A 26,087-nucleotide genomic window follows, 5' to 3' on the forward strand; every position below is an offset into this window, starting at 1 on the left:
GAAATATGACAAATCTAAAATGTTCTTTAAGAAATGCTTGAGAGTTTTACAAACTGTATGTAATATGAGCAAAGATCCTTTTTTATTTTTTGCATGGAATGGTTCTTTTAATTCCCACGCACATTAAAATTCATCTTTATAAGCCAAATCCCATTAGTATTCCACTGCTTGCGGGAAAAAAATGTTTCGGAGTATCAGTTGCTTTGTTTAACCGCTAGAGGGAACTGTTTCTTGCGTACTGTATGGGATGAGTCGTTCTAACGGCAGGAGATTGTAAAGGAGAAGTACACGAAAGCTTTATATTAATTACATTATATTATATTAATCAGTTTTACAATTTTTGCATGCTTTATGTTGTGCATTTTCAGGGTGTAAGAGGCAGGGGGAACAAAATCCTCAGTAAATAATTTAAAAAAAAATAATTAAAAATTTAATTAATTAATATTAACGAGAATTTACATACAAAGCTGTGTATAAAATCAATGAACATTAAAAACAACAACAACATTATTGCTAAAACATTTCATACAATAAGTCACTTTTTAAAATATGTAGCAAAGTAAGATATGAGAAGAGAGTTTACTTCAATGATAAATTATTTTTTATTGATTTTTTAACAGGGGAAACAGTTAACATGCAGTTAACAGTTTAACAGCTAATAACAGTTAATTTTAACAGGAGAAAACATGCATATATACATACAAAATATATACATCCGTACATGCATAATAGATCTACCGCTTACATCTTACAACAAACAAAAAATCAGTCATATAATTATTACATCAATTATCTTTTTCAGCTAACAGAGATGTCTTTACTGTTGTTCCTTACAGAAATTAAAGTCATAAAAAAATCTTTAATTCAATGGAAAACAGTCTAACTGACATATTGTGTCATGTACGTGATTTTGATTGTATTGCCCAACTGGCATCACAATCCCTAAACTATTGTATCAGATATTCGAAAACAACTGATGAAATTTAAGACCAAATTTTTTTAGTATAAATTAAATAGGAGGGAAAAAATGCGTGTAAAACTGTTTCTGACTTCTGTTTTTGACGATGTGAAGTTTCTCCTGGTCGAGTCACAAGCTGGATGAGTGACATCATCAGGCAGCGACGCTTTCCGTACTGCGCATGCGTAAATGTCCGAGTCCTTGGACACAGCGAACGCTGTAGGTGAAGCGGTCTCGGAAGGGGCGTACAGTCAAAATGCAGACTTGGAACCATCTATACCGCACACTCGCTACGGTAATGACTGTTTATTTGGAACAGGACAGTATACTTATATGGTATATCCATACTCCGTTAGAATGAAAAGAGAACATTGTACACAGAAATGCAATGTTGTTACTGCGTAGGCCCAACATACTCGCATGTCATCGTGCACAGTTGTCATCCCATAAACACGAACGAAGCAGTTTAACCAAGAGTTTACAATACATACTTAGCCACACGAATTTACTTGTGTGTGTGTATATTATATATAATTTATTAATAGTGCTAATGCATATTTACACAACTTCGAATTTGTTCAGTGATCACTGGTTGAACTTGTAGGGGCGTATCGTTTACTGAATCTTTGGAGCTTTTTGATAACTTGCCATGTAGGCCACATTCTGATCCAGGTACACACCAAGTATTTAGCCTTTTTAGACATCATAAGCCTGTTCAAATACAATACTTAGTTGGGCGCCTACCTAAAATATGCCAGTGATGCCCAAAAGTGCAGTCTAGGTAGAAAGAACACTAGTTTTTGAGAGAGAGCCACATTTAGGGAATATTTATTTTGGGAAAATTAGTGACAACATATTTTAAAATAACATTTCTGGTCATGCATGTGCTATCTGTATCTTCCTAAATATGTAATAGTGCAAAAACAAACCGCAAACTGGAAATATTGGATGCAAATCAAAACTAAAGTGAAAAACCAAAGAAAAATTGTTTCGTTTTTATTATTTTTTAAATATTTCTATTTAGGTTTATTTTTGTTTCAGTGTTAGTTATTTTAGTACTTCAACTTACACTCATTTTATTTTAGTTAGTGGCCAAGGCAATATTTGTAATTTTCTTTTTTTTTAATCTAATATTTATATGGAGACATTTGAGGCCTGCCTTTATTGCAACATAATTATGCAACTGTTTAATACCTGTGATTAACTTTCTTTTGACCTTTATCCCTTTAAATGCTGACATTTATTTTTTCTATTTTTGTCTCGTTCTCCCTTTGGAATGTTTATTTTATTTTAAAGTGTATTCAAATATTTTGTTTGTCATTTGTAAGCATTAAAGTAGAGTACAGAGAAGCAATATCTGTATAATAAAATACAATTTTGTTGTTTCTATTCCTATCGTACAATACAGCGAGGTCAGCACCTCCCCAACAAGCTGCATGGAGCCACAGTCTTGTCTGTGAGAACATATGCTGATAAATCACCAAGTAAGATGACTTTAGTCATATCAGTACTGCCATATTCATAAACATTCAATGATGACCTTTATTTAAAAAACAGACAAGTTAAATGATATGAAATGCACTATTATGTAAATCCATATTCAAATAATCATTTGTCTTGTCATAGTTGATGCTGATGTCACAGTTGTGGGCTCTGGGCCGGGAGGATATGTCGCCGCCATCAAAGCAGCTCAGCTTGGCTTTAAGGTATCATTTTGACACCCCGATCACAGATGCCATCAGCTTTTCTTTGACTGCATTGGTAACATGCAACCTTCTTTCACAGACAGTATGCGTGGAAAAGAACGCAACCCTCGGGGGGACGTGCTTGAACGTGGGCTGCATCCCGTCAAAGGTTTGTGAATTTAAAAATGCCTTTCCAAAAAGCTTTTAACTTATGCATAACTTGATAGAATAAGCTTCTTTTTTTTACGCTTATTTAAGGCTCTGCTGAACAACTCGTACCTGTATCACTTGGCACACGGGAATGATTTCGAAAGCAGAGGCATTGAAAGTAAGTTCAAGTGTAAACATGCGATGTTTATTGTGACCTGTACCTCAAGGATATGCAGAAGCCAACAGATTCAAATGAGGCCATTTTAACTGTAATAAATGATAGTGGATTTGGGGTATCATGTCTTATTAAATCTGAATCATGTCTTTTTAAGTCTGGTAGTAAATCTAATTTATATTGATTTATTCTGCATTAGTTCAAGGGATCTCGTTGAATCTGGAGAAGATGATGGCACAGAAGAGTGGGGCTGTCAAAGCTCTGACAGGAGGAATCGCACACTTATTTAAACAGAACAAAGTGAGATTCAGTATTCATTTTCCCATTTGTTTTATCCGTTTATCCTTTAACGTGGTTGTGGATCAATACACTTTTTCAAGCCATACAAAATTATGTTGCAATCCCTAGGTAACTCACGTCAACGGTTTTGGACTGATAACTGGCAAGAATCAAGTAACTGCAAAGACTGAGGATGGAGAGCAAGTCATAAACACCAAGAACATCCTCATCGCTACTGGATCAGAGGTCACCCCCTTCCCAGGCATTGAGGTACATCAGCGATAGACAAGAACCTAAGCCTACATAGACAGCTGCCTTCTAAAGGCCCAGGTGTACTTCTTTTTCCGTGTTCTGCTTCATCTCGCGCATAGCCATTTCCGCACAGCTTTTAAAATATACTGTGCCACGCATGAGCACAGATAGAGGAGTTCGACACATGTGCAGTATCACTTAGTCGACTAATTCTGTCGTAACATTCACTTTGTGTCTGCGCTGTTGTGCACAGGCCATCCACAGGGACACAAAAATTGCTTATTTAAGGCTCGCAAACAGTGTGCGCGGACTAGGGGTGTGCGATTATATATCGTCTGCGATAATATCGTAATTGTTGTTTTAACGATGTGCGATTTGACATTATCGAGTATTTTGCAAAAACCATTCAAAACATCCCTACAGAGCGCATGCATATATTACGTGAAGTCTAGACTAGTGCGTGTAAAATATCGAGATATAATTTTTTGTCAATATCGCACACCCCTAGCGCGGACGTCCACTTCTTTTGACAAAAACTGTTTCACGCCGACAGTGTGCGGACCATTGAAGTGTACTTTGAGCTTAAGTGAGCAACCTGATCGATATGGAACCCACCCACGGAAACCTCAAATCACATGTGATATCAGTAGAGTTTGTCAGTTAGCAGCTTGCTAAACTAACTGCACAGAACTGTAATAAGGATAAAATACATAGCACACAGAAATATTTGGTAAAATAGCAAATTGTTAATTAGTTTAATAATTAATATTGATTTTTCTCTGTATATATATTTTTTGTACTGTAAGTTAGGGCTGCACGATTTGGGGGACAAAAAAAATCTTATTGCTTTTTTCTCTTCTGAGAAGAAAAATTATTATTGCTAAATAAAAAATATTATACAAAATAAGAAATATTACAATTTTAATATTTCACTGTACAAAAAAATGGGTATTTAAGAAAAAACAAATATTTTATTTTATAGTACAGCTGTAATATCATTCATTTTATTTCTTAATTTTCAAAGGTTAAACCATTGAGCTTTTATTTTTTTGGAACACCACAGGGAGCCCTTCCAAGCCGGTTTATAAGCGCTTCTTCTCATTAATTAAACTGCATTCTTTGTGATTTGATAATCGCACTAAGCTATATTGCGATTTCAGGTTTTTATTTAGATTAGTCACGCAAAAGATTATTTATGTTCAACCGTTTCCTTGCTTGGTCTGCTGTCTTGTATAATTATGGTCCCCTTTTGATAGATTGATGAAGACACCATTGTCTCCTCCACCGGCGCTTTGTCCCTCAAGAAGGTTCCAGAGGAGCTCATCGTGATTGGAGCTGGAGTCATTGGCGTAGAGTTGGTGAGTGAGTGACTGGATGATTTCAGGTGTTTCAGTCTCTATTCATCATAACACTAATCTAAATAGTTAATTTTGGTAATGAAACTGCATGTTTGTAACTTTAAAGGCTGATGATGTTTCTGAATTGGGTTTGATTATGGAAATCCATTTTGTTTGTTCCCAGGGGTCCGTGTGGCAGAGGCTGGGTGCCAAAGTTACAGCAGTGGAGTTCCTCGGCCACGTTGGCGGAATGGGCATCGACATGGAGATCTCCAAGAACTTCCAGCGAATTCTCCAGAAGCAGGGGTTGAAGTTCAAACTGAGCACCAAGGTCATGGGCGCCACCAGGAGACCTGACGGCAAGATCGATGTGGCGTGAGTGTGGCGTTTCTCCAGCTGCTGTTTGGGAACTAATTCATTTAGTGCTTTTGCCCATTTTGTTGTTTCCGCTGGTTAGTGTGGAAGCTGCAGCTGGTGGCAAGAACGAAACGCTCACCTGTGACGTTCTGCTGGTGTGCATTGGCCGCCGTCCCTTCACCAGTAACCTTGGCCTTGAGGCTGTCGGTATCGAACTGGATAACCGTGGGAGAATCCCTGTCAGTGGCCGTTTCCAGACCAAAGTGCCCAAGTATGGAGATTTGAAGTGAGTTTTCTTGTATACGTTGCGACAGACAAGTCCTAATATGCTTTGCAAATCTCTTATAGTATCTATGCCATCGGAGATGTTGTAGCTGGACCCATGTTGGCCCATAAAGCAGAAGATGAAGGTATCATTTGTGTCGAGGGAATGGCAGGAGGAGCCGTCCATATCGACTACAACTGTGTGCCCTCCGTTATATACACACACCCTGAAGTCGCCTGGGTCGGCAAGACTGAGGAACAGCTTAAAGAGGAAGTGAGTAGACTCCTTTTTATTTTAGCACACCTTTCTATTTAAGTTGCATGTCATATCAAACATTTTCTTCTAACATACATCACAAATAATTGCCTATTTTCCAGGGTGTGCCGTACAAGATAGGCAAATTTCCCTTCGCAGCCAACAGCAGAGCTAAGACGAATGCTGACACAGATGGACTGGTAAAGATCCTCAGCCACAAGGACACAGACAGGATGCTGGGAGCGCACATTCTGGGATCGGTAATGATCTGTCTGCTTTTGCTTTTCCTCTATAGGAGGTCATTTTTAATTACATAATTCATATTCAATTTTCATTTTACAGGGGGCAGGTGAGATGATTAATGAGGCTGCATTAGCTATGGAATATGGAGCATCATGTGAGGATGTTGCAAGAGTGTGTCACGCCCACCCCGTAAGTGTCCTGAATATAGTTTATTTTTAAATAACTTTTTAAAATTGTCAAATATTTAATTAATAAATAATAATATAATAATAAATAAATAAAATATCAGCATTAATAATAATTAAATAATTACAACATTGTTTATATATATTTTTCAAATGTGTTAGTCAATTTTCCTTTTGTAGAATAATTCATGCAAAAATGTTCATTAAAATATGTATTATTATTATTATTATTACATGTGTATTTAGACATACTTTAATGCAAAGCAATGCAGAAAAAATATTATTATTATTAATTGTAGCTTTATTCTTTTTTCCATGTGTTAACCAACCTTTTTCTTTTGCCCACTCAGTGTCTCTGAATGTAGTCTACTTTATTTTCTTTAAGTTACTATTACTAATAGACATTCTGAATAATGAGCTCACTAATCTAGCCCATTTTTTTTTTAAGGTTTTTTTTTTTTTACAATTTTAATTTTAAAATATGTATTATCATTATTTTTATTAATGATAAAAATATGTATTTAATATTTTCAACATTGTTTATATATATATATATACACACTTTTTTTATTTTATTTTATTTTTTTAAACGATGTTTATCAAACTTCCTCTTTCCCCAGACTGTATCAGAGGCCTTCAGAGAAGCTAACCTTGCTGCTTCGTTTGGAAAAGCTATCAACTTCTAGATTTTTTTCACATACACTTGTATATAAATACAGTATCTGCTACAGTTTTTTTTTTTCCAAACAAATCTGGATTTCTTCAATCTCTGAGCTTTCAGATGTACCCTTCATGCATACATCCAGAATAACCCCGTAAAACACTTAGTCTGTTATTTAAATGTCCTAATAAAGGAGTTTGGCTCTTATGTTGAACTTCGCTTGACTGAGAATATGATTTGGATTTTATAAATCAGTGTTGTTCACCGTTGGGTTATATGTAACACATTTCATACTGGTGGTCATAAATAGTCTCCTGAACACCAAAGCAATAATTTTGACGGTGGGAAAAATTGACTTTGGCTGTACTGAAATACATAGGAGATGAACAAAGAGGAACATCATTATGCAGTGTTAATTCTTGCTTTCATTAAGGGAGATATGCTTTGCATACAGTGTAAGATGTGTGAGGTTTTGAAAAGATTATTTAATGCAGTTTGTGGTGGGTAGTTGAAGGAATGCTCCAGGTTCAATATATCTATCAAAAGAATTTGTGGCATGTTGTCAGTTTAGCACAGAAAATAAATTTGACTCGTCCATCAGTTTTATGAAGGTAAAACAAAAATTCACTTACAGTGAGAGTCTATGGCAAAATTGTTAGTACAAATTGAGGGATGATGCAGTTTGGTGTCCGTATTATTAATCAGACATAAATTTTTCAGTCTAGCTAAAAATACTAAAAACGTAACTGCAAATTAATTTTAAGTTTCTAATTTGCCAACCAACTTTAATATCAGTCGGGTTAGATCAGGATGAAAAATATCACATAATCCTTCAAGACTATAATAAATAATGTCTATTATAATGTTTTTAAAAAAATCATATATTAATGTATTATCAATCAAAAACTGCAATAAAAATAGAAATAGAATTTCACTATCCTCATAGTTAAGATTGTTTATTACTATTTAAACAGAGAATGTGTGAAGAACTGAACTTTGAAGATCATTAACTGCAGAAGTAATTTCTTTTTTTTATAGGGAAGTAAACAATGTAATGTATTTTTAGGGTTTACAGTAATCCTGCATTTACTTTTATTTTGCAGAGTTCCCATCAAAAAAGTAAAATATTTGCTTTCCCTTGTTTGCATTTAAACATTTGCATCAGCCTTGTTTGCATTGTGTCAGCAAATAATTGTATATAGTTTACTTATTATTATTATTAAGACAAGAGCATAGGATAAGACAGGATTTGATGGAACAATATGCTAATAATATGAACATGGTTGTGATCATCATTTAGCCTAGAATAAATTCCTAAACTCAACTGCAGTTCCTTCTTTCAGGCCACCAGAGGTCAATGTCTCCTGCACAGTGCACACACACTCTAGTACTCTCATCTGTTATACATGGGTACCGAAGACGTCACTTCCGCTATGCTCGCCGACATTTTTGTGTCCGATATGACAACGAACACAGCACATCTGAGATTTAATAAATAATAATATATTCAAATAATAAATTACCGTTTACTACCATTTCCCACACTGAGCTTTGGACGTGATTGTATTTTTAGGACCCCAACATGGGTAGAGCAGGTGTAACAGTTGGGCCATACTAATGTAAGGTGCTGATTACTTGTAAATAAAAAAATAATAATGTAAAATTAAAAAAAAAAAAATTTAATTAGCTCAAAGCACTTTTGAGTCAATGATAGTGTAACAAGATAACTTTAGCTAGCTTACTACACAATTTAATGTTAATTTAGCTAACATTAACACAATTGATAATTAATCATTCTTTTTGGACAGCATTGTTTTATTTGAGAACATAGCCGCTCGAGGAAGGCTTGAAGAACCCTCTCCCGCTTCACAGTGCGGGACTAACGTTGGCGCTTTACCGACCGCGTTTTGATTTCGGCAAATTAGATGAGGTGAATGCAAACAACGTGATGATCATCAGCCAAACATCCAGCAAGCCAAAGAAAACATGCAGTCTACCTGAGGGAAGACATCTTTCACTTCTGGTGTATCTCATTGAAGCTCAAATTCAAGCAGCCCACATAGTTCTCATTAATTAAAAATATGCATTTCCATTCATTCATAGGTTATATGGCTGCAAGAACATTTTAGTTCAAATTCTTTTAAAAAATGCTTTACTGACTGATGTTTCAGACTTTCAGTTGTTATGCTTTCAAATTTTATGCCATATATATGTATGTACTATGTAGGCTAAGTAATTTCAGTATATCCACCTCCTAAATTACTACACTTGTGCAGGCAGTCACAGTTCACAATGGTACAATTTACTCAGGCATATGGTTTGTGTGTAAAGTGTGTGACTTTTTTTTTTTTTTGTATAACATTAAAATTATTTTTAGAATAACTGTACATAAATGGGTTAAACAAAACAAATGTGATTATTTTTGAGAACCTTTTATATATACTTTTTGTTTTTTTTATATATATACTAGTTTTTATATAAAATGCAGAAATGCCATACACTATCGTGTACAGTACAAATATTTTAGTGTCCTTTATTCTGTCCATTATTCTCCTATAAAGAATCACAATTGTCCCTTATTTTCCTTTTCTGAAGTTGGCAACCCTAGCTGCCAGTGATCCCTTCTGACTGAAGCCAACAATTTATTCTGCCAATCTTATACAGCTAACAGCACAACGTATCCCAAGCATATTGTAACCTTGATGGGAACCTTCCGGGAGTGTTTCGTTGATCTTCCTCTGGTAGTTGTGGCTGCTGTGACTGAAATAGGTCGTGCAGCTGTGACTCGGACACAAACATGGTGGTGATAAAGCACTGTGACGTCACATGGTCCGAATGAATTCACTCCTTCCTCATTTCCCTTATTACAGTAACCAAATATGGTCTATCACATGTTGAACACATTCCTGTTATTATTGTAATTATTATTACAACATTATTGGTCTGATAACCAGATAGTGCCCAAAACATTTGTCTTCTTTTTTAACAGTTTATTCTTGAATGATTTTTAAACCTAACAAACTTGTTAAAATGTTTTGCATGAATTGTGCTTGTGCAATATTTCCTAAAAATAAATGCTTATGGGTTCGACATTTTCCCAACCTAATGGAATTTTAAATTTGTGTTTTAAGTTTCCAAATACATTCTGGGGACAATGAGTATGTGTCTACTTCAGATACTTTATAATAAAGTAATGAAGAACAGGCCCCAAAAGTTATCACTAACGGCTTCGATCAGTTTGGATGCACTTACTGAACCATGCCCACTGAGACCTTCATGTTTTAGAATGTGGAAGCTGCTGTGAACGAAAGCAGGAAGGATGGGAGGCCTTCGGATGTATAGCCTGCTGTACCTGTTCTTCCTGAAGACCAGTCTCTGTCTTCCTTTCATGGTCTAAAAAAATAAACAGATTGGGTTAGAAATGGAAGTTATCCTTAAAGGAATAGTTCACCCAAAAATGAAAATCTGCTGAAAATTTACAAGATTGAATGTAAATTTCAAGATGTAAATGAGTTTATTTCTTCATTGTAACAGATTTGGAGAAATGTAGCATTATATCACTTGCTCACCAATGGATCCTCTGCAGTGAATGGGTGCCGTCAGAATGAGAATGTTTTTATCAGCTGTTTTTTTTTTTATCCAAACAACTGATAAAAACATCACAATAATCCACAAGTAATGCACATGACTCCAGTCCATTTGTGTTTGCAATAAACAAATCCATGATTAAAGAGATAGTTCACCCAAAAATGAAAAGATTAAGATATTTTTGATGAAATGAGAGCTTTCTGACCCTGCATTGACCGTAACAGAACTACCACATTCAAGAAGACTGAAACTGAAGAGATGAAATTGTTGAATAAAGTCATTATTTTTGTTTTCTTTGCGCACAGAAAGTATTCTCGTAGCTTCATAACATTAAGGTTGAACCACTGATGTCACATGGACTATTTTAATGATGTCCTCACTACTTTTTTGGGCCTTGAATGTGGTAGTTGCGTTGCTGTTCTATGCAGGGTCAGAAAGCTCTCGGATTTCATCAAAAATATCTTAATTTATGTTCCGAAGATGAATGAAGGTCTTACAGGTTTGGAACATGAAAGTGAGTAATTAATGACAGAATTTTCATTTTTGGGTGAACTAACCCTTTAAGACATTTTAACTTTAACCCATTGCTAAAATATCCGTTCTCTTGTTGCTTTCTCCAGTGAAACGTGGATTATTGAAACATGTGGATTATTTTGATGTTTTTATCAGCTGTTTGGACTCTCATTCTGACGGCACCCATTCACTGCAGAGGATCCGTTGGTGAGCAAGTGATATAATGCTCAATTTCTCCAAATCTGTTCCTATGAAGAAACAAACTCATCTACATCTTGGATGGCCTGAGGGAGAGTGCATTTTCAGCTAATATTCATTTTTAAGTGAACTATTCCATTAATATTAGTGCAGGAGTTGAAAAATACAAACTGAAGTCTATAGCTCACAACACAGACATTTAGATATGCAAGTATTTCACATTTCACTCTTCTCCCGTTCATAGCTGACAGGCACTCAGTAGCCTGGCTTCTAATTGTATTTCTCAGCAAAGGTCAGTAGGGAGATGGTTGTTATTGCTGGTATTATTGCTGCAAGACACTGTTTAACAGATGAAGTGTAACTGTCAACACTTCGTTTGACATTTTAGCGCCCATCCTTCCTGTTTCGTTGCTTTTACATTACCCTGAGTTCATAACTTATTTTAGTTTTCTCAGTTTAGATCAGCTTTCTGCAGGGGCTCATAAGCTGATAAAAAGCTAATAATTAATTATATTAAATATAAAATGAACAATTGCACAATATAGCTTAGCACATTTATCAAATCAAAGGCTGCAATTTAATTAATTAAATGTATATTTTGTTGCACTGCATGTTTCAGAGTGAAGTGTGACACTGTGTTTAGCACATACGTGTACAGCTGATGATCTGGTGCTTTCAGCATCTCAGAGCGTCTCGGTTCACAGTAAATGCAGTGAACTCCATCTCTGCATGTGCATTTAATGTGTGCTATAGGTTTCCTTTATTTATACACTCACATAACTTCCAACATTTTTGGAGAGAAGATTACAGAATTTCATCAGGACTCTGTCAAAATAAAAGCTTGATCATTTAAACTGTTGAAAGGTCGAGGGTTTGAATGTTTAAACGTTTGAAAGTGAAGAATTTAAGACAAAAATATCATATTGTAACTTGTAAAAAATTATCACATATTAATTTATTTTTATAGTATAGTGCAATTGTAATTTACAACAGTAATATATTTATTTTCATCATTTTTATAATTCAAGTTGATCATATTAATTATAAAAAAATTATGAATAATATTAACAACAACAACAACAATTTTTTCATTAAATTCATCAAAGTATCATTAAATTAGACTGGGTAACTTGGACTGAGACTATCACAACAAAAAATAGGTTTGATTCAAAATCACATCTAAGCAGCTTATAGCTATTAAGCTCAAACTAAAATTAATAAATAAAATATGTGCCACTATTAACCTACGCAGACAACAATTAAATGTCTGTCATGCATATTCTGCTAGGACATCTGTTAAGTTACAGATTCAAAATATGGGTAAAACACCAGGGGGAAAAACAGCTGTAAAACACCTAAAACACATTCATTTATATTCTTCTAAACATGCATATTTTTGTATTTACTTTGGAAAATACATGTTTCTGTGATTATAAATGATTGCTGGGGAGTGTACCTGCTCCCTGCAAGAACAAATAGCCTATTATTCTATAGGCACTGAAATGCACAAACGATTGGAAAATGAAATGTAAGTTTTTCCATCCCACTGATGCTGCATGATATAGCTGTTCCATTTCAAGCGTCCACATAAAGCTAAATATAAAAGGCTTTCAGGAAGTGATCTATCTACTTATTGATTGTCTCCATGTAGCCCACATAATGATCTGTGATCTGATTTCATTGCTAAAAAAATATTCATGGGCAAACATCAATGTAAAGTGAAGCATTATATGTTATACTGTAAAAGTCTTCATCTATGTAAAGGCTATTTGATGGTTTCTGAGAGCTGTAAAGCTCACACACTACTTTCAGAAGATGGGAAGGCATTAACCCTTGAAGATTACACACCAAAGAAGCTCAATCCAATTAGCTAATTACAGATGGATTGACGGTAAACGTAGAGTGAGAGAAATGTGTGACCTCCTGTTAAGTTTATGGTCAGTGTTAATTTTAGTTCAGCTGTTATTAGCAACTCTATTTCGCTTTGTGCTTTATTCTCAACCAGTTTCAGTTCCCTAACTTATGTTAAACATTGGACTAAAGTAGCTTGTGATGTCAATGGTTTTTCAGTCACATTAAACAGGTTAATTTTAATGTTTTCCATGTGCATGACCATTTGTAACTGTCTGTCTGTCCGTTCAAGTTTTGAACATAGCTGTTAAACGTGTAGAAGTTCAATCCTAAATCCTATATAATATTATATATTTACCAAAACACTGTGGTAATGAATAATATCTGGAACAAAATGCTTAAACTTAATTACACACTAGAGTTGACACCAAAAAACATAGTGACACCACTGTCTAAACATGCTAAATAAAAATGTCATATGAAATCCCCTTTTTCAAGTCACATAAAACGAGTCACGGCCACAAACAATGATAATATATTTTCCAGAGGGCCTCATTTTGTCTGGGGGAAACCGTTAATGTATTATGTTTTTTTACAGTCTTTGTGTGTTCAGGGTGGAGTACTGACAATAACAGTCACTTCGTGTGACATTTAAGGACATTTTATGTAGTTGAAAACAACCACAAGAGTATTGTGTGGGATTTTATGTTTTCTGTGGAAACTCGAAGCAGCATGTAAACACAAGGCGCAATGAGTCATGCAAAATGCAAAGATTTGGTAGGGTCGTCGTTTTCAGGAACTTATGTCTAAACTTAATTAAACAATACAATTATCACTACCGAATAAAAGAGTAACATAACTGTCTTAATAGCAAGTAACAGCTCACCTGCTAATTTCGGCACCACCGAACGGAACTGCAATGATAAACTTTTTTTTCCCCAAAACACTTTTACTAATCAAAGCCATAGAAAGACGGCTCTGTTACTAATGAGTCCGTAGCCCCGCCCACAACTCACGCCATTGGTTGAATCGTCAATTTGTAATTACTAACCTAATCGTCAATTAGTATGTAATATTAATGCATATTATTAATAAAAACGATACTAATAGTAATTATTATTATTATTATTTTATTAATTATTTATTAATAATTATAACATGTTTTTTTCTCTAATATATATTATTTTAATATATTCATATATATTATATTATTTTCTCTAATAAAAATATTCACATTTTTAGCTAATGGACAACAGGTGTTCCGCAGGACTTCAAAGACTGGCTCAGTCTTGCTCCAGATATCAAAGGTGCTTCAAAAGCAGCAAGAGACCAGATGTTTATAAACCTGGAGCATTGAGATCGGCTTGAGATAATGAAAATATTCCCCTTCCTGGATTTTATAACGAGAACTCCCTGTGCCTTTCAGAACATTTACTGATGGAATTATTGGTGAAGTCCATAAAAGAAGTTTTTTGTTTGTTTTTGTTTTTAGCAAATCTATGACTATTTGTATTGTTATCTGTATTTATTCTGAGTGAACCATTAAAGTTAGGTGTCTTCCAAGTGTGCTTAGGTGTGATTGTGCATAAGAATAACAGAGATTTCAAGTGCTAAAAAATTATACTTTATTAGTTTTTGCTTAATGGGCATATTTAAAGGAAATACATAAGTAATGCATAAAAATAAATATAAAGTACAACATAACAGAGTGTCTAAAAGCTTAAAAGTCACATACTGGGAGGTATTTAGATGTAGGTGAACATGATTCAGAGAGTGCACAAAAATATTAATCATAAAATATAACTAATATGCATCAAATTACAATCTCCTGGATTTTATAACGAGAACTCCCTGTGCCTTTCAGAACATTTACTGATGGAATTATTGGTGAAGTCCATAAATGAAGTTTTTTGTTTGTTTTTGTTTTTAGCAAATCTATGACTATTTGTATTGTTATCTGTATTTATTCTGAGTGAACCATTAAAGTTAGGTGTCTTCCAAGTGTGCTTAGGTGTGATTGTGCATAAGAATAACAGAGATTTCAAGTGCTAAAAAATTATACTTTATTAGTTTTTGCTTAATGGGCATATTTAAAGGAAATACATAAGTAATGCATAAAAATAAATATAAAGTACAACATAACAGAGTGTCTAAAAGCTTAAAAGTCACATACTGGGAGGTATTTAGATGTAGGTGAACATGATTCAGAGAGTGCACAAAAATATTAATCATAAAATATAACTAATATGCATCAAATTACAAGAATAAAGGAACAAAGTGTCCCTTGTATAATATGATAAATAATTAAATTTAATTTAATATTGACGTGAAATGCACTGGAATCAAGTAGCCGGTCCACAGCTGTGACACTTTTGTCATGTTGTCAATTCTGAGTCCCTCTCAATAATTAATGTGTTATGACATTAAATAAAAAATTAAAGAGAACATTACAAGCAATACCTTAATGCTATCAATGGCATAGAAAACAATAAAGCCAATATTAAATGTCTGCAAGACAAATATATGGTTTTGCATAAAACTACATTTCTACAGCAACACATTTGAGTGAACATGTCAAAAAATATAAAAATTCCCTTCATTTTCATAAGTCTACAGCCTAATGCACTCCTTTTTCATTCCCTACAAACACAACAGCATCCAAACTTACTTTATTACTCAATTTATAGTTGTAATGAATTAAAAATATAAGGTGCGTAATCTTGTTCCCTACATACGTATATACAATTTTAAAATAAGATAATTCTTTTAGAATATATATTTGCTGCATAATTTGACAGCTGTAATTGATCCATTGCATATTTATTTTGGAATCCCACATCTAGAAAATGTTTCACCTCTTTTAACGCTGTGTTTAAAGAACACACAGCCCATTTTCATTCAACTATATACAGCAGCCAAAAGCACTGAAGCCCAATAGTGACCTTGTTTTTGTTCACCACACCCAGAATTCCTGAACCCTTATTACAACCCACAATTTCACAGACTTTCTGAACAACTATATGGATTTGATAACAGCCAAATATTTCTGTTTCTCTTTATAAAAGCAAACTCTTGGACCACTAGCACTATACAGTTTGGGGAACAATTGCTTGAAACGAGACAAATGACAGAGAAGAACTTAATTACGAAAGTAAGCAAGTGCAAACAAGAGTGCCATACATAATCTTTAATAAACAGACACAATCTCCCAAATTAGGCTACACTAATGAGAGGAAGTTGCCGTTTTCCAGTAAACACACACACCATCACTCATGTCTGGTGTGGCCCTGATTATATCACATACTGTTAGTGACTGTACACACAAGCTACAGTTCTTGAACGAAATGCTGAACCAGTTAAATTACACTAAGGAATTTAGTACACAAATCGGAGCAATATAAAGTGCTTTCTATTCATACAGTGGAATGTAAAAGTGAGCAAGAGAGCTGTTGTTTAAATCACAGCCCCTCTAATATTAATATAATAATAATAATATTAATAGCACGTCTGCGAGTGTGAAATTGCTTTTAACAGCCCAATAAACAAGTGAATGCGTTTTTGCTCCACTAATGAAAAAGGTTCCAAACGAAGCCACAGCAAAATTGCTGTGCGTCTCTGAGGAACACAGAGTATTGGCGTTTCATTCCTCAATAAAGAACGTTTTTGAATGTTTCAAATTAGCGTTTTTGAATTAATCAGTTGAGTGAATAATTCAATGACTCACTCATAAAGACAGTCATTGTTCTGTTCCTGAAAGAATTAGCATTTTTTAACAAATTGGTTGAATGGCTGATTCAACGAATCACTCATGAAAATAGTAACTTGTTGCTATCTACTGGTGTATTATATTATGTAACGATACTGGTGAATGTTTTAAAAAGTGTCTTATGACCTAGAAATAGTGCAACTGAAATATTGCTTCTTCATTTTACTTCATGAAAATTCGAAGTCCTAAAATTTCCAGTTCCCTAAGATGAGTATTTCTAGTTTCCAAAGTTGAAAGCCCAAATTTTCATTGTGGTCTCAGACTTTGGACTGCATTGTATACATTCAACAGCCACTCAACAGATGGCAAGCATGCGAGTTATCTGCTAGGATGGATGCTTTCTTTTACTTCAGTGTTTACTTCCCTATAAACTTCACTTGATAAGACCAACTACTGGCGCCTGGCAACATGTGACTGATGGTTTTAATCAGCTTACAGGTCATCAGAAGCGCTTGAAGACGGAAGCACTGACATTTATATAACTACCTTGACCTTAAAGCGAGTGCAGATAGAAGGCACTAGTGACAAATGCAGCCATTAACCAGTCCTGTGCTCTGAGCTTGAAAGCATCATTAGAAGCAGACCTAACTTGGCCAATCAAGAGGTTGTATTCCCTCACAGTTTTGGTGTAATCGAGTTCATGGGATGTACATTTGTAATTGCCATGTATGTCAGTCGTCATGGCTGGAATGAGGAGGAGACATTCTGATTGGGTCTGCTGGCCTGGGATGCTCTTTTGATCATGTTCCCATTTGTAAGTGGCATGATTGGAATCGACAGGACAAGAGAGGTAGAAGGGGACGCCAGTGGGCACAGAGAGTTCAATCCCTAATGGAGCTGTCAATGCTTGTTGCACATCTCTTGTGAATCTTCCCTCTTAAAAGACATTCGTTAAAGATAGATGTGTTAGGAAGACGGGTTTGTCTTAAAAATTGAGCAAAAAATTATACACAAAACAATTAAATTAATCTTATACCTGATTTTTGGTGACATACTTTAGTGAGTCCATCAGCAATGTTTTGTATTCCTCCTCTGAAACACAGTCCAAACAGAAAAAATATTAAAAACAATGCTAGGGTGTACAATACCCAAAAAAGACAGCATTTTAAAGCCAACATCAGTAAAACTAATATAATATTCCTGAACTAAAACATATAAAAGCCTACTTAGTTCGTGATGTGCAGCCTTGTTCAGTCCAAGCGCAGTATGGATCCCGGGAAAGGACACATTCTTCACAGGAAGCATTGTAGTCTTGACATCTCTGCAGGTCTAACACTGAAATCTGACCCGGATATCCTACAAAGAGCTTCCTCTGCAGGCAAAATCAACAGTGGGTGAATGTGCAACAGAAACTGAATGGAAGAGTCAAAGTGTTCAATGATTCACAAGGCTGCTTGATTACCTTCTCAGAGTCAAGTTTCATTGAATGTACAGGTGCTGAACCATTGCACAGATGCGTTTCAGAGATGATGAATGCTTTGGAGCCGTCCTCCAGGATCTTAAGGATCACTCCATTGTCTAAGAAGAACCAAGATACCAAATGGCTGAGTAAGACTGTATGTGGTCTGAAAGAACTAATGAAAGCTTTTGCAGTACAATACTAAGTGCATATAATGGAAAACATATTAACTCACATGGTGTATGATGGGCAATGATTTTTAAGCTTCAGACTATGATTCCATCCAACATGTCTGATATTTTGAACGAGTTCTTTTCTGTAACTATTTACAATGTCAGCACGCCTACCTAAAACGGCTCGTTCTAACACGCCCCCACATATGTACGTCACGATGTGGGAAGATTTGTTATAAGCAGACTTCAGTGAGAAAAGAAAACAGAACAAAAACCGGTAACAAGGGAAGGGTTTCTTTTTTCAGAAGTAGTGTTATTGTCTCTGGTATGAAGGAAGTCACAGAGCACACATCAATATGTAGACATCTTGAACCAATACACCATATGCGAGTATACCTGTTGCAAGCAGCAGCACACTGTGTATGCTGTCATCCGAAGCTTGGACTCGGTCAACAGCTATCTTGGTGAAGTTCTTATTACTTATGAAGAAAGGTGTGTCTTTTTGAATGGGATGAATCCAGTCCTTCATCTCTGGATGGTCTTTAATGATTTGAAGGGTAGAAACTGGAATGGAATTGCTTTGTTTGACACACTGGAAAAGATGGAGTTATATCTGTTATAATATCATTTCAGTCAGCATTGAGGTCACAAGTTACAACACAGCACAAGTGAGGTTGCAACCATCCCATTGTTACAAAGGCCATGGCAAAAATGACTGCTCATTTCCTCAAGTATAAGAGGAGATTTAAAATAGCTATTGCGAGGAAACGATAGCTTTGGTTCACCAACAATGGCTATAATAATACGCCTGAACAATTCACCTTTGGGTCAAGAGTAAAATGATTAAAGGGGTCATATGATGCGATTTCATTTTTTCCTTTCTCTTTAGAGTTGGGCATAAACAATATAGAAAAATAAAGCTTGAAAAAATGTGTATTGAATGTAATTTTGAATTGAAAAGGCTTCACTTTAATCAGATGTTAATCAGATGTTGTTTTTTTATTTAAAAAATTTGGATTGGGATTGGATGATCCCAGTGCGACAACGTCAAATTTGGTAAATGCTAACATATTTACACATATATTAATTCTAATTATTATTTACTTATTTAGCCATTATCCTCATTCAAGTTTTATTTATATTAATAAAATAATTATTTTAAATTTTTTTATAATTTATTTATTTTAATTAAGAATTAATTAATTAATTTTAATTATTTTCAGAATTAAGTTTTTCTCTGAACTTTACAACAGACCCCAGACCCCAGTTTGACTCAGAACATAGTTATTTTAAAAATGGTACCACAGTACCAGTGGAGCTACTCAGCACTTCTGGAAACAACAAAACAAATTGGAAACAATAGGAATACAGTCATGCTTATGGAAAAGTCTTTGTGGTGTTTGTTAATACTAGGAAACTAGGGGGAAAAAAGTTTGTGGTGTTTGTGAATACTAGGAAACTGAGAAAACGTCTGTACAGATTCTTCAACGATAGTGGACAATGAGTAAGTATTGTAGTGAAGTGTAGTATAAAACCAAAAGAGGCCAAACAAACAGAACTGTGGAACTACCAAAAAACCTAAATATTTTATGTTTATTCAGATTATTCTGGGAGTTTATGTTGTTGCTCACCGTTCCTGGTCTTGGGGTGGGGATGGCCTCAGAATAACCTTTGAAGGTGGAATGCTCAAAAACAAAATCAAGCTCTGCCAACGAATAAATGCACACAGCAGTAGAGTTCCTATGGCAACATAAAAGAAGCAAGTTGTTGACGCACATATACAAATAAGGTGAGGGAATGTATTTAATTTCTGAGCTATCAGTGGCACCAAATGAATTGCAAAAACAAGTAACTAGATGAATAAAGTTTGTGAACACTTAGCCTGAAAGTTTGAAGCCTTTGTAAAAGCTTTAAGTTTGAAAGTTTGGATTGATAGATTAGATAAATGTTGCTAGCATGTTGCTAGCATGATTTTACACATTTCTAACATGATTTAACATGTTACTAGCATGACTTAACATGATTAGCATGCTGTTAACATGTTTTAGCATGATTATCATGTTTCTAGCATAATTATCATGTTTTATCATGTTTTAACACGTTTTAGCATGTTGTTAACATGATTTAGCTTGTTTTACATTTACCAGACGCTTTTATCCAAAGCGACTTACAAATGAGGACAATGGAAGCCATCAAAAAAGTTTTAACATGATTAACATGTTGCTAGCATGATTAGCATGTGGTAAGTGTGTTGCTAGCATGTTTCTAACATGATTACCATGTTGCTAGCACATTGCTAATATGTTTTAGCATGCTGCTACTTGCTAACATGATCTAGCATGTTGTTAGCATGTTTTAGGACGATTAGCATGTTGCTAATCATGTTTCTAGCATGATTACCATGTTGTTACCATGTGTATAGCATTATTAACATGTTGATAACATGTTGCTTGCATGTTTCTAGCATGATCAAGCACATTGGCAGCATGTTTTAACATTATTTCACATTTTGTTACTATGATTTAACATGTTGCTTGCATGATTTAACACATTGCTAGCATTTTTAACATGCTGCTAGCATTATTTAACACATTGCTAGCATTTTTAACATGTTGCTAGCATGTTTCTAGCATTATCTAACACATTGCCAGGATGTTTTAACATTACTTCACATTTTGTTACTGTTTTAACATGTTGCTAGCATGTTTTAATGTGCTATTAGCATGCCTTAGCACATTGTTAGCATGATTTAGCGCACTGCTAGCATGTTTTTACCATGATTTAACACATTGTTAGAATGTTTTAACACACTGTTAGCATGATTAGCATGTTGTTAGCATTAATTAGTACATTAATAGCATGTCTTAGGCTAGTTGCTAGGCTTGGCTATAGATGGATAGATAGATAGATAGATAGAGATCCACACGAAGCCAGAGCTTTCCCTATCCAATCTTTTTTTTCCTCGTTCTAAAAAAAATTCCGTAAACACGGTGTCATCTCAAGAAATATTTGCGTACACACGAAACCACTGAAACCGACTCAAAATGATGTAGTATACATGCCAGACCAGTGTGTGGCGCTGTAATTCTGCCACAGAGATACACTAAAAATGGAGAAGAAGACTATGAGCAAGCGCATAAACGTTGTGCGCTGTACACAAACCCAACACAACAACAAGAAGACGATTTTGCAGAAGATTTTGCTTTAGTAAAGCTAATAGGCTCAGTAGCTTCTGCAGCACGAACACAAGCATGTAGTCCACCATTATTTAGTTGTTGTTGCTGTTACGTGACGTAGCGGTGTCTGACTAGGTTTGAGACGTGGGGTGATGACATCATCGTTTAAAAAGAATACAGATTGGCTGTACACATGAAAACGCAAGGGTGTCGTTTTCAGATTTATCCACTCTGGGAACCGGTTTCAAAAAATAGCGGTTTCAGGCTCCCAAAACGCCGGATCCATCTGCACGAAACGCCGATACGATACTAAATTTTTACGTATACAGCTAAACACGTCTCCGTGTGGACGGGCTCTAAGAACAGTCTGAAGATCTGGGCTGAGTTTGGTGGATGTAGCTTGAAAATTGAGTAGCGTTCAGAAATGTTAGTATAATAATAATAATAATAATAATAAACAGTGTTTACCAGCTGCTGGAGAAGAGCGCATACACTCGTGAATCCCTCAAGTCGTCAGCATGCTGAATGAAAACGTCCTGCAGGCGGTTAAAGTACAGCGACTCTCTAGGAATCCCGCACACAAGTCGTGCCTTCAGAAAGGAGGTCCAGATGTTCTGGAGTAACTGCTTGGGACCGCCCTCATCGACCTATGAGAGATTGATGTTTTTAAAGGTGGACAATGTTCTGCTGTCAGCAGACTGATGTTTTCATTCATAAGCCCTGGAAGGTTTCTTCAGTTCACTGCACTTCATATCAAGAACACAACTTCTGTGGCTCATGCTTTTGTTTCCAGAATCTGATCTCTGTCCTGCAGTCTTGTGTTCTGCTGTAGATGCTTTCACCTAACTTTGATGATAACAGTGGTGTTGTCCTTGCTAAAACTGCTAACAGAAGTGCAATAACTTCTTGGATGCCAGGAAGGCTTGGAAGTGTTGAATTTGAACATCTACGTGAGCTCTTCAAAGTCCTCAAATTTCCACCTCCTGAATTATTTATGGTAACTAATCCATGACAATTAGATGACTTTATAAGATAAAATCATTCATCCTCCTTGAATGATGTGTAGGATGATCAAATTGATGTCAAAGGTCATTTTTCCACAACAATGGTTCTCTCAGACTAGGTGGGTTCGTGTAGGAAGCCTCACAAAGGACCGCCACATTTTTCATATGTAAGTGAGAAACATACCTTACACACTCTGGCCACTCTAGATATCCAAGGATCCGCTTCTGGACTCGTGTCTGAGTTTTTCTCACGAAATAAGACATATATCTTCTCATTCAAGGGGTCATTCTTGTCCTTGGCCAGAAAACTGGAAATAAAAGTGGGTTCTGGGGGGGGAATAACTGATACTGTTACTCATATCAGTGAACCTCACCTTTCATTTTGAAATGAGAAACCTGATTTAAGAGAGAAACACATGACTAAGGCTGTATTTTGATAGCTGCAGCTTGGGAAAGTAGTCAGCAGAGGCAAGGTCAGCAACTGATGACATTTCTCTTGCTCAGCCCACACTGTGCACAAACATTCTTTACATTCACTAAAATCCATACTAAATTTAATTTACTAATTAGAGCATTATAAGATGCCAGTTAAGCAAAGTTATATCTACAAGTTACTTAAAGGGATAATTCACCCCAAAATTTGGTCATCATTAAGTTATTCCGAACCTGTATTAAAGGATTAGTTCACTTCCAGAATAAGAATTTCCTGATAATTTACTCACCCCCATGTCATCCAAGATGTTCATGTCTTTCTTTCGATAGTCGCAAAGAAATTAAGGTTTTTGAGGAAAACATTCCAGGATTTTTCTCCATATAATGGATTTCAAATGCAAATTCATGCATTATGTAATCACGTTGGAAAGGTCAAGCGCGGTTAGCTCTTCGTCTGTGCACTCCGGTTCAGAAAGATAGGGTAGGGCGAAAAATCTAATTTTCTCCTCCAACTTCAAAATCGACTGACATCATTGTTTTACCTTTTTTTGTAAAGGCCGTTTGACTTTCATTGCACGTTCGCTTTGTAAACGCTGCTTCCACCTACAGTACGTCGCGCGTGACCTTTCCAACGTGATTACGTAATGCGTGCAGTCGAGCTAGTGCAAGACGAGCATTTGTGGTTAAAAAGCATAGAAATTTTTATTCTTTTTTAGAAAATGACCGATCGTTTCGCTAGATAAGACCCTTATTCCTCGGCTGGGATCGTGTCGAGCCCTTTGAAGCTGCATTGAAACAGCAATTTGGACCTTCAACCCGTTGGCTCCCATTGAAGTCCATTATATGGACAAATATCCTGGAATGTTTTCCTCAAAAGCCTTAATTTCTTTGCGACTGAAAAAAGAAAGAAATGAACATCTTGGAATGACATGGAGGTGAGTAAATTATCAGGATTTTTTTTATTCTGGAAGTGAATTCTTAATTTCTATCTTCTGATGAACACAAAATTTTGAATTATTTTGAAGAATGTTGGTATCCAAACAATGTTGGTATTCTGGTAGCCACTGACTTCGATGATATTTTTTCCATACTATGGAAGTCAATGGGGACTAGCAACTATTTGGTTACCAACATTTTTCAAAATATCTTCTCTTATATTCAGCAGAAGAAAGAAACTCATACAGGTTTGGAACAACGTAATAATGACCAAATTTAAATTTTTGGGTGAATTATCCCTTTAAGTCTGATCTAAGCTTTCTTTGGGGATATTTGGAGATGTTCTCAATTAGAAAAAAAACTATTTATACATAAAATAAGAATTCTTCTACTAATTTTAGTGAAAATTGTGTAATTCAACCAACCTGAGACCCATTGATCATACATCCATACGCTGTTTCGTTGTCCAGCTTTTCTGCGAAACTGCAGCAGGGTTCCATCACTGTACAGAGGAGCTGCCACATAGAGATCTCCATCTGTTTATAACCAAAGAAAGCCTAGGTGTTACACTAAATAAGCAACCAAAATCCTCCAGCTCATTCACAAAGTCTGAGCAGATCAAAACATCAAGCTGCTTGTGCTCCCACATACCTGCCACCAGCGACAAGGAGTTTTGTGAACATGTATAAGGTGAGATTCCTGTGCCGTCCACAACCTCTGTGGAATGATTGCTTTCTCTGGGAAACTTTGGGAAAGAGACATTATTATAGAGAACAGAGATATGGCAAGCCATTTTAACATTTATTCACTTGCAAGATATGAATTATAGATATCCACAATTGAAAATGTAATTACAGACATCAAGAATCACATTTTTGACTAGTTGGAATTAAATTTTTGATATCAAGAATTTGTATATTTGTGAGTAATTATGTAATTGTTTATATAAAAAAAATCCCATTTTTACTGTTGGAGATGCCATAGTAAAAATGACATTTTTACTAGCAAAAAGTCTATTCCTCATATCAAGAGTTTTGATATAACTGAAAGTCAAACTGTCAATTAACAAAATTCAATCCTGAGAATAATTATAAGTAAAATCAGCTTGCCATCCAGCATCAACTAGTAAGACACTGGTTCTCATTCACATATCTGTGTGCACAAATGTAAACAGTCACACATAAATTATTACTCATCACAGCTTTCACTAAATTTTATTCTAAACTTACACTAAAATTTACAATCTGAGACTACACATCTGCAAAAATGCAACTTGTAAAGTCGACAAATGCGAGGTCCTAAACATGATTACAAATAGTCTAAGCATGTATTAAAACTGTTTTCTGTGTTTGTTTTGAGAAAATACTCATTTTTAAGAATTTTGTTTAGATTTTTCTCAGGTTTTACCCAGGTTTTACCTGTAGTTTGAAAATCACTTTTTTTTTTTGGTGTTTTAGGTAAAGGAAATGTTTGTAAACTTAAAAGGATAGTTCACCCAAAAATGAAAATTACCCCATGATTTACTCACCCTCAAGTCACCCTAGGTGTATATTCTTTCAGACGAATACAATCGGAGTTATATTAAATCATTTCCAGGCTAGTCCATGCTTTATAATGGGAGTGGATGGTAGCTTCCGCTAACTGTCGTACGCGCGTTCACGAGAGAGTGGCGTCCAGTGGGATGACGTAGGACGTAGACGTAGCGTAAGCTCTGGTGAAAATATGCTAGTCTCGCGAGAAACAAGATTTGTTTACAGCAGTGTTTCTCAACCCTGGTCCTGGGCGCCCCCCAACACTGCTCATTTTGTATGTCTCCCTTGTCTGACACACCCATTTCAGGTCCTGGAGTTTCTTCTAATGAGCTAATGAGTTGAATCAGGTGTGTTAGGGAGACACACAAAATGTGCAGTGTTGGGGGGCGCCCAGGACCAGGGTTGAGAATCACTGGTTTACAGCAAAGGAAAACCAGTGTCCTCTTGGCTTATATCGAAAGCCTCCAACATTTTTCTTTAAAAATCCTTGTATCTTTAAAATGTTTTGTTTTGCTCTCTCCTCTGCGCTTCCGCGTTCATCACTGTGTTTGCCTACGTGCTACGTCATCCGCTGGAACACCACTCTCTCGTGAACACGAGTACGACAGTTAGCGGAAGCTAGAGATTAAGATTTATAAAGTTGTAAATATGGATATTTTTCTTACACAAACGCATTGCTTCGCTTCAGAAGGCCTTTATTCACCATATACACCTAGG

At 35.5% G+C, this 26,087-nt stretch overlaps 2 protein-coding genes across 3 annotated transcripts in view; one reads left to right on the forward strand and one right to left on the reverse strand.

Annotated features, from left to right (window-relative positions):
- The first annotated feature begins 1,116 nt into the window (after positions 1-1,116).
- On the forward strand, positions 1,117-7,016 carry LOC107752310 (dihydrolipoyl dehydrogenase, mitochondrial). Its single transcript, XM_016568256.1, has 14 exons — positions 1,117-1,253; positions 2,367-2,442; positions 2,585-2,664; positions 2,744-2,812; positions 2,902-2,971; positions 3,168-3,268; positions 3,377-3,517; positions 4,756-4,857; positions 5,021-5,211; positions 5,294-5,464; positions 5,542-5,731; positions 5,836-5,973; positions 6,056-6,145; positions 6,762-7,016. Exons 1-14 carry the CDS (start codon positions 1,215-1,217, stop codon positions 6,825-6,827), a joined length of 1,524 nt encoding a protein of 507 aa, XP_016423742.1. The 5' UTR covers positions 1,117-1,214; the 3' UTR covers positions 6,828-7,016.
- Positions 7,017-16,681: 9,665 nt separating this feature from the next.
- Positions 16,682-26,087, reverse strand: part of LOC107752309 (semaphorin-7A-like) — an 11,945-nt gene continuing 2,539 nt past the window's right edge. For both annotated transcript variants that reach the window (XM_016568255.1, XM_016568254.1), the window contains exons 5-14: positions 24,490-24,583; positions 24,264-24,374; positions 22,655-22,797; positions 21,935-22,113; positions 19,922-20,030; positions 18,687-18,882; positions 18,121-18,236; positions 17,885-18,030; positions 17,695-17,750; positions 16,682-17,594 (exon numbers count right to left, since the gene is read on the reverse strand). In XM_016568255.1, coding sequence (XP_016423741.1) covers positions 17,212-17,594; positions 17,695-17,750; positions 17,885-18,030; positions 18,121-18,236; positions 18,687-18,882; positions 19,922-20,030; positions 21,935-22,113; positions 22,655-22,797; positions 24,264-24,374; positions 24,490-24,583 — 1,533 coding nt within the window. In that variant the 3' untranslated portion in view covers positions 16,682-17,211. The remainder of the gene's footprint in view (positions 17,595-17,694; positions 17,751-17,884; positions 18,031-18,120; positions 18,237-18,686; positions 18,883-19,921; positions 20,031-21,934; positions 22,114-22,654; positions 22,798-24,263; positions 24,375-24,489; positions 24,584-26,087) is intronic.

Source organism: Sinocyclocheilus rhinocerous, unplaced genomic scaffold (genome assembly GCF_001515625.1).
Source record: "Sinocyclocheilus rhinocerous isolate Xijiao unplaced genomic scaffold, SAMN03320098_v1.1 scaffold861, whole genome shotgun sequence".
Taxonomy (NCBI): Eukaryota; Metazoa; Chordata; class Actinopteri; order Cypriniformes; family Cyprinidae; genus Sinocyclocheilus; species Sinocyclocheilus rhinocerous.

Excerpts from the sequence above, each read along its gene's own strand:
- LOC107752310 (XM_016568256.1), top strand. The coding sequence starts at position 1,215 with ATGCAGACTTGGAACCATCTATACCGCACACTCGCTACG. Across the intron at positions 2,813-2,901 it reads TGGGCTGCATCCCGTCAAAG|GCTCTGCTGAACAACTCGTA; the intron begins GTTTGTGAATTT and ends CGCTTATTTAAG. Across the intron at positions 3,518-4,755 it reads CCCCCTTCCCAGGCATTGAG|ATTGATGAAGACACCATTGT; the intron begins GTACATCAGCGA and ends CCCTTTTGATAG.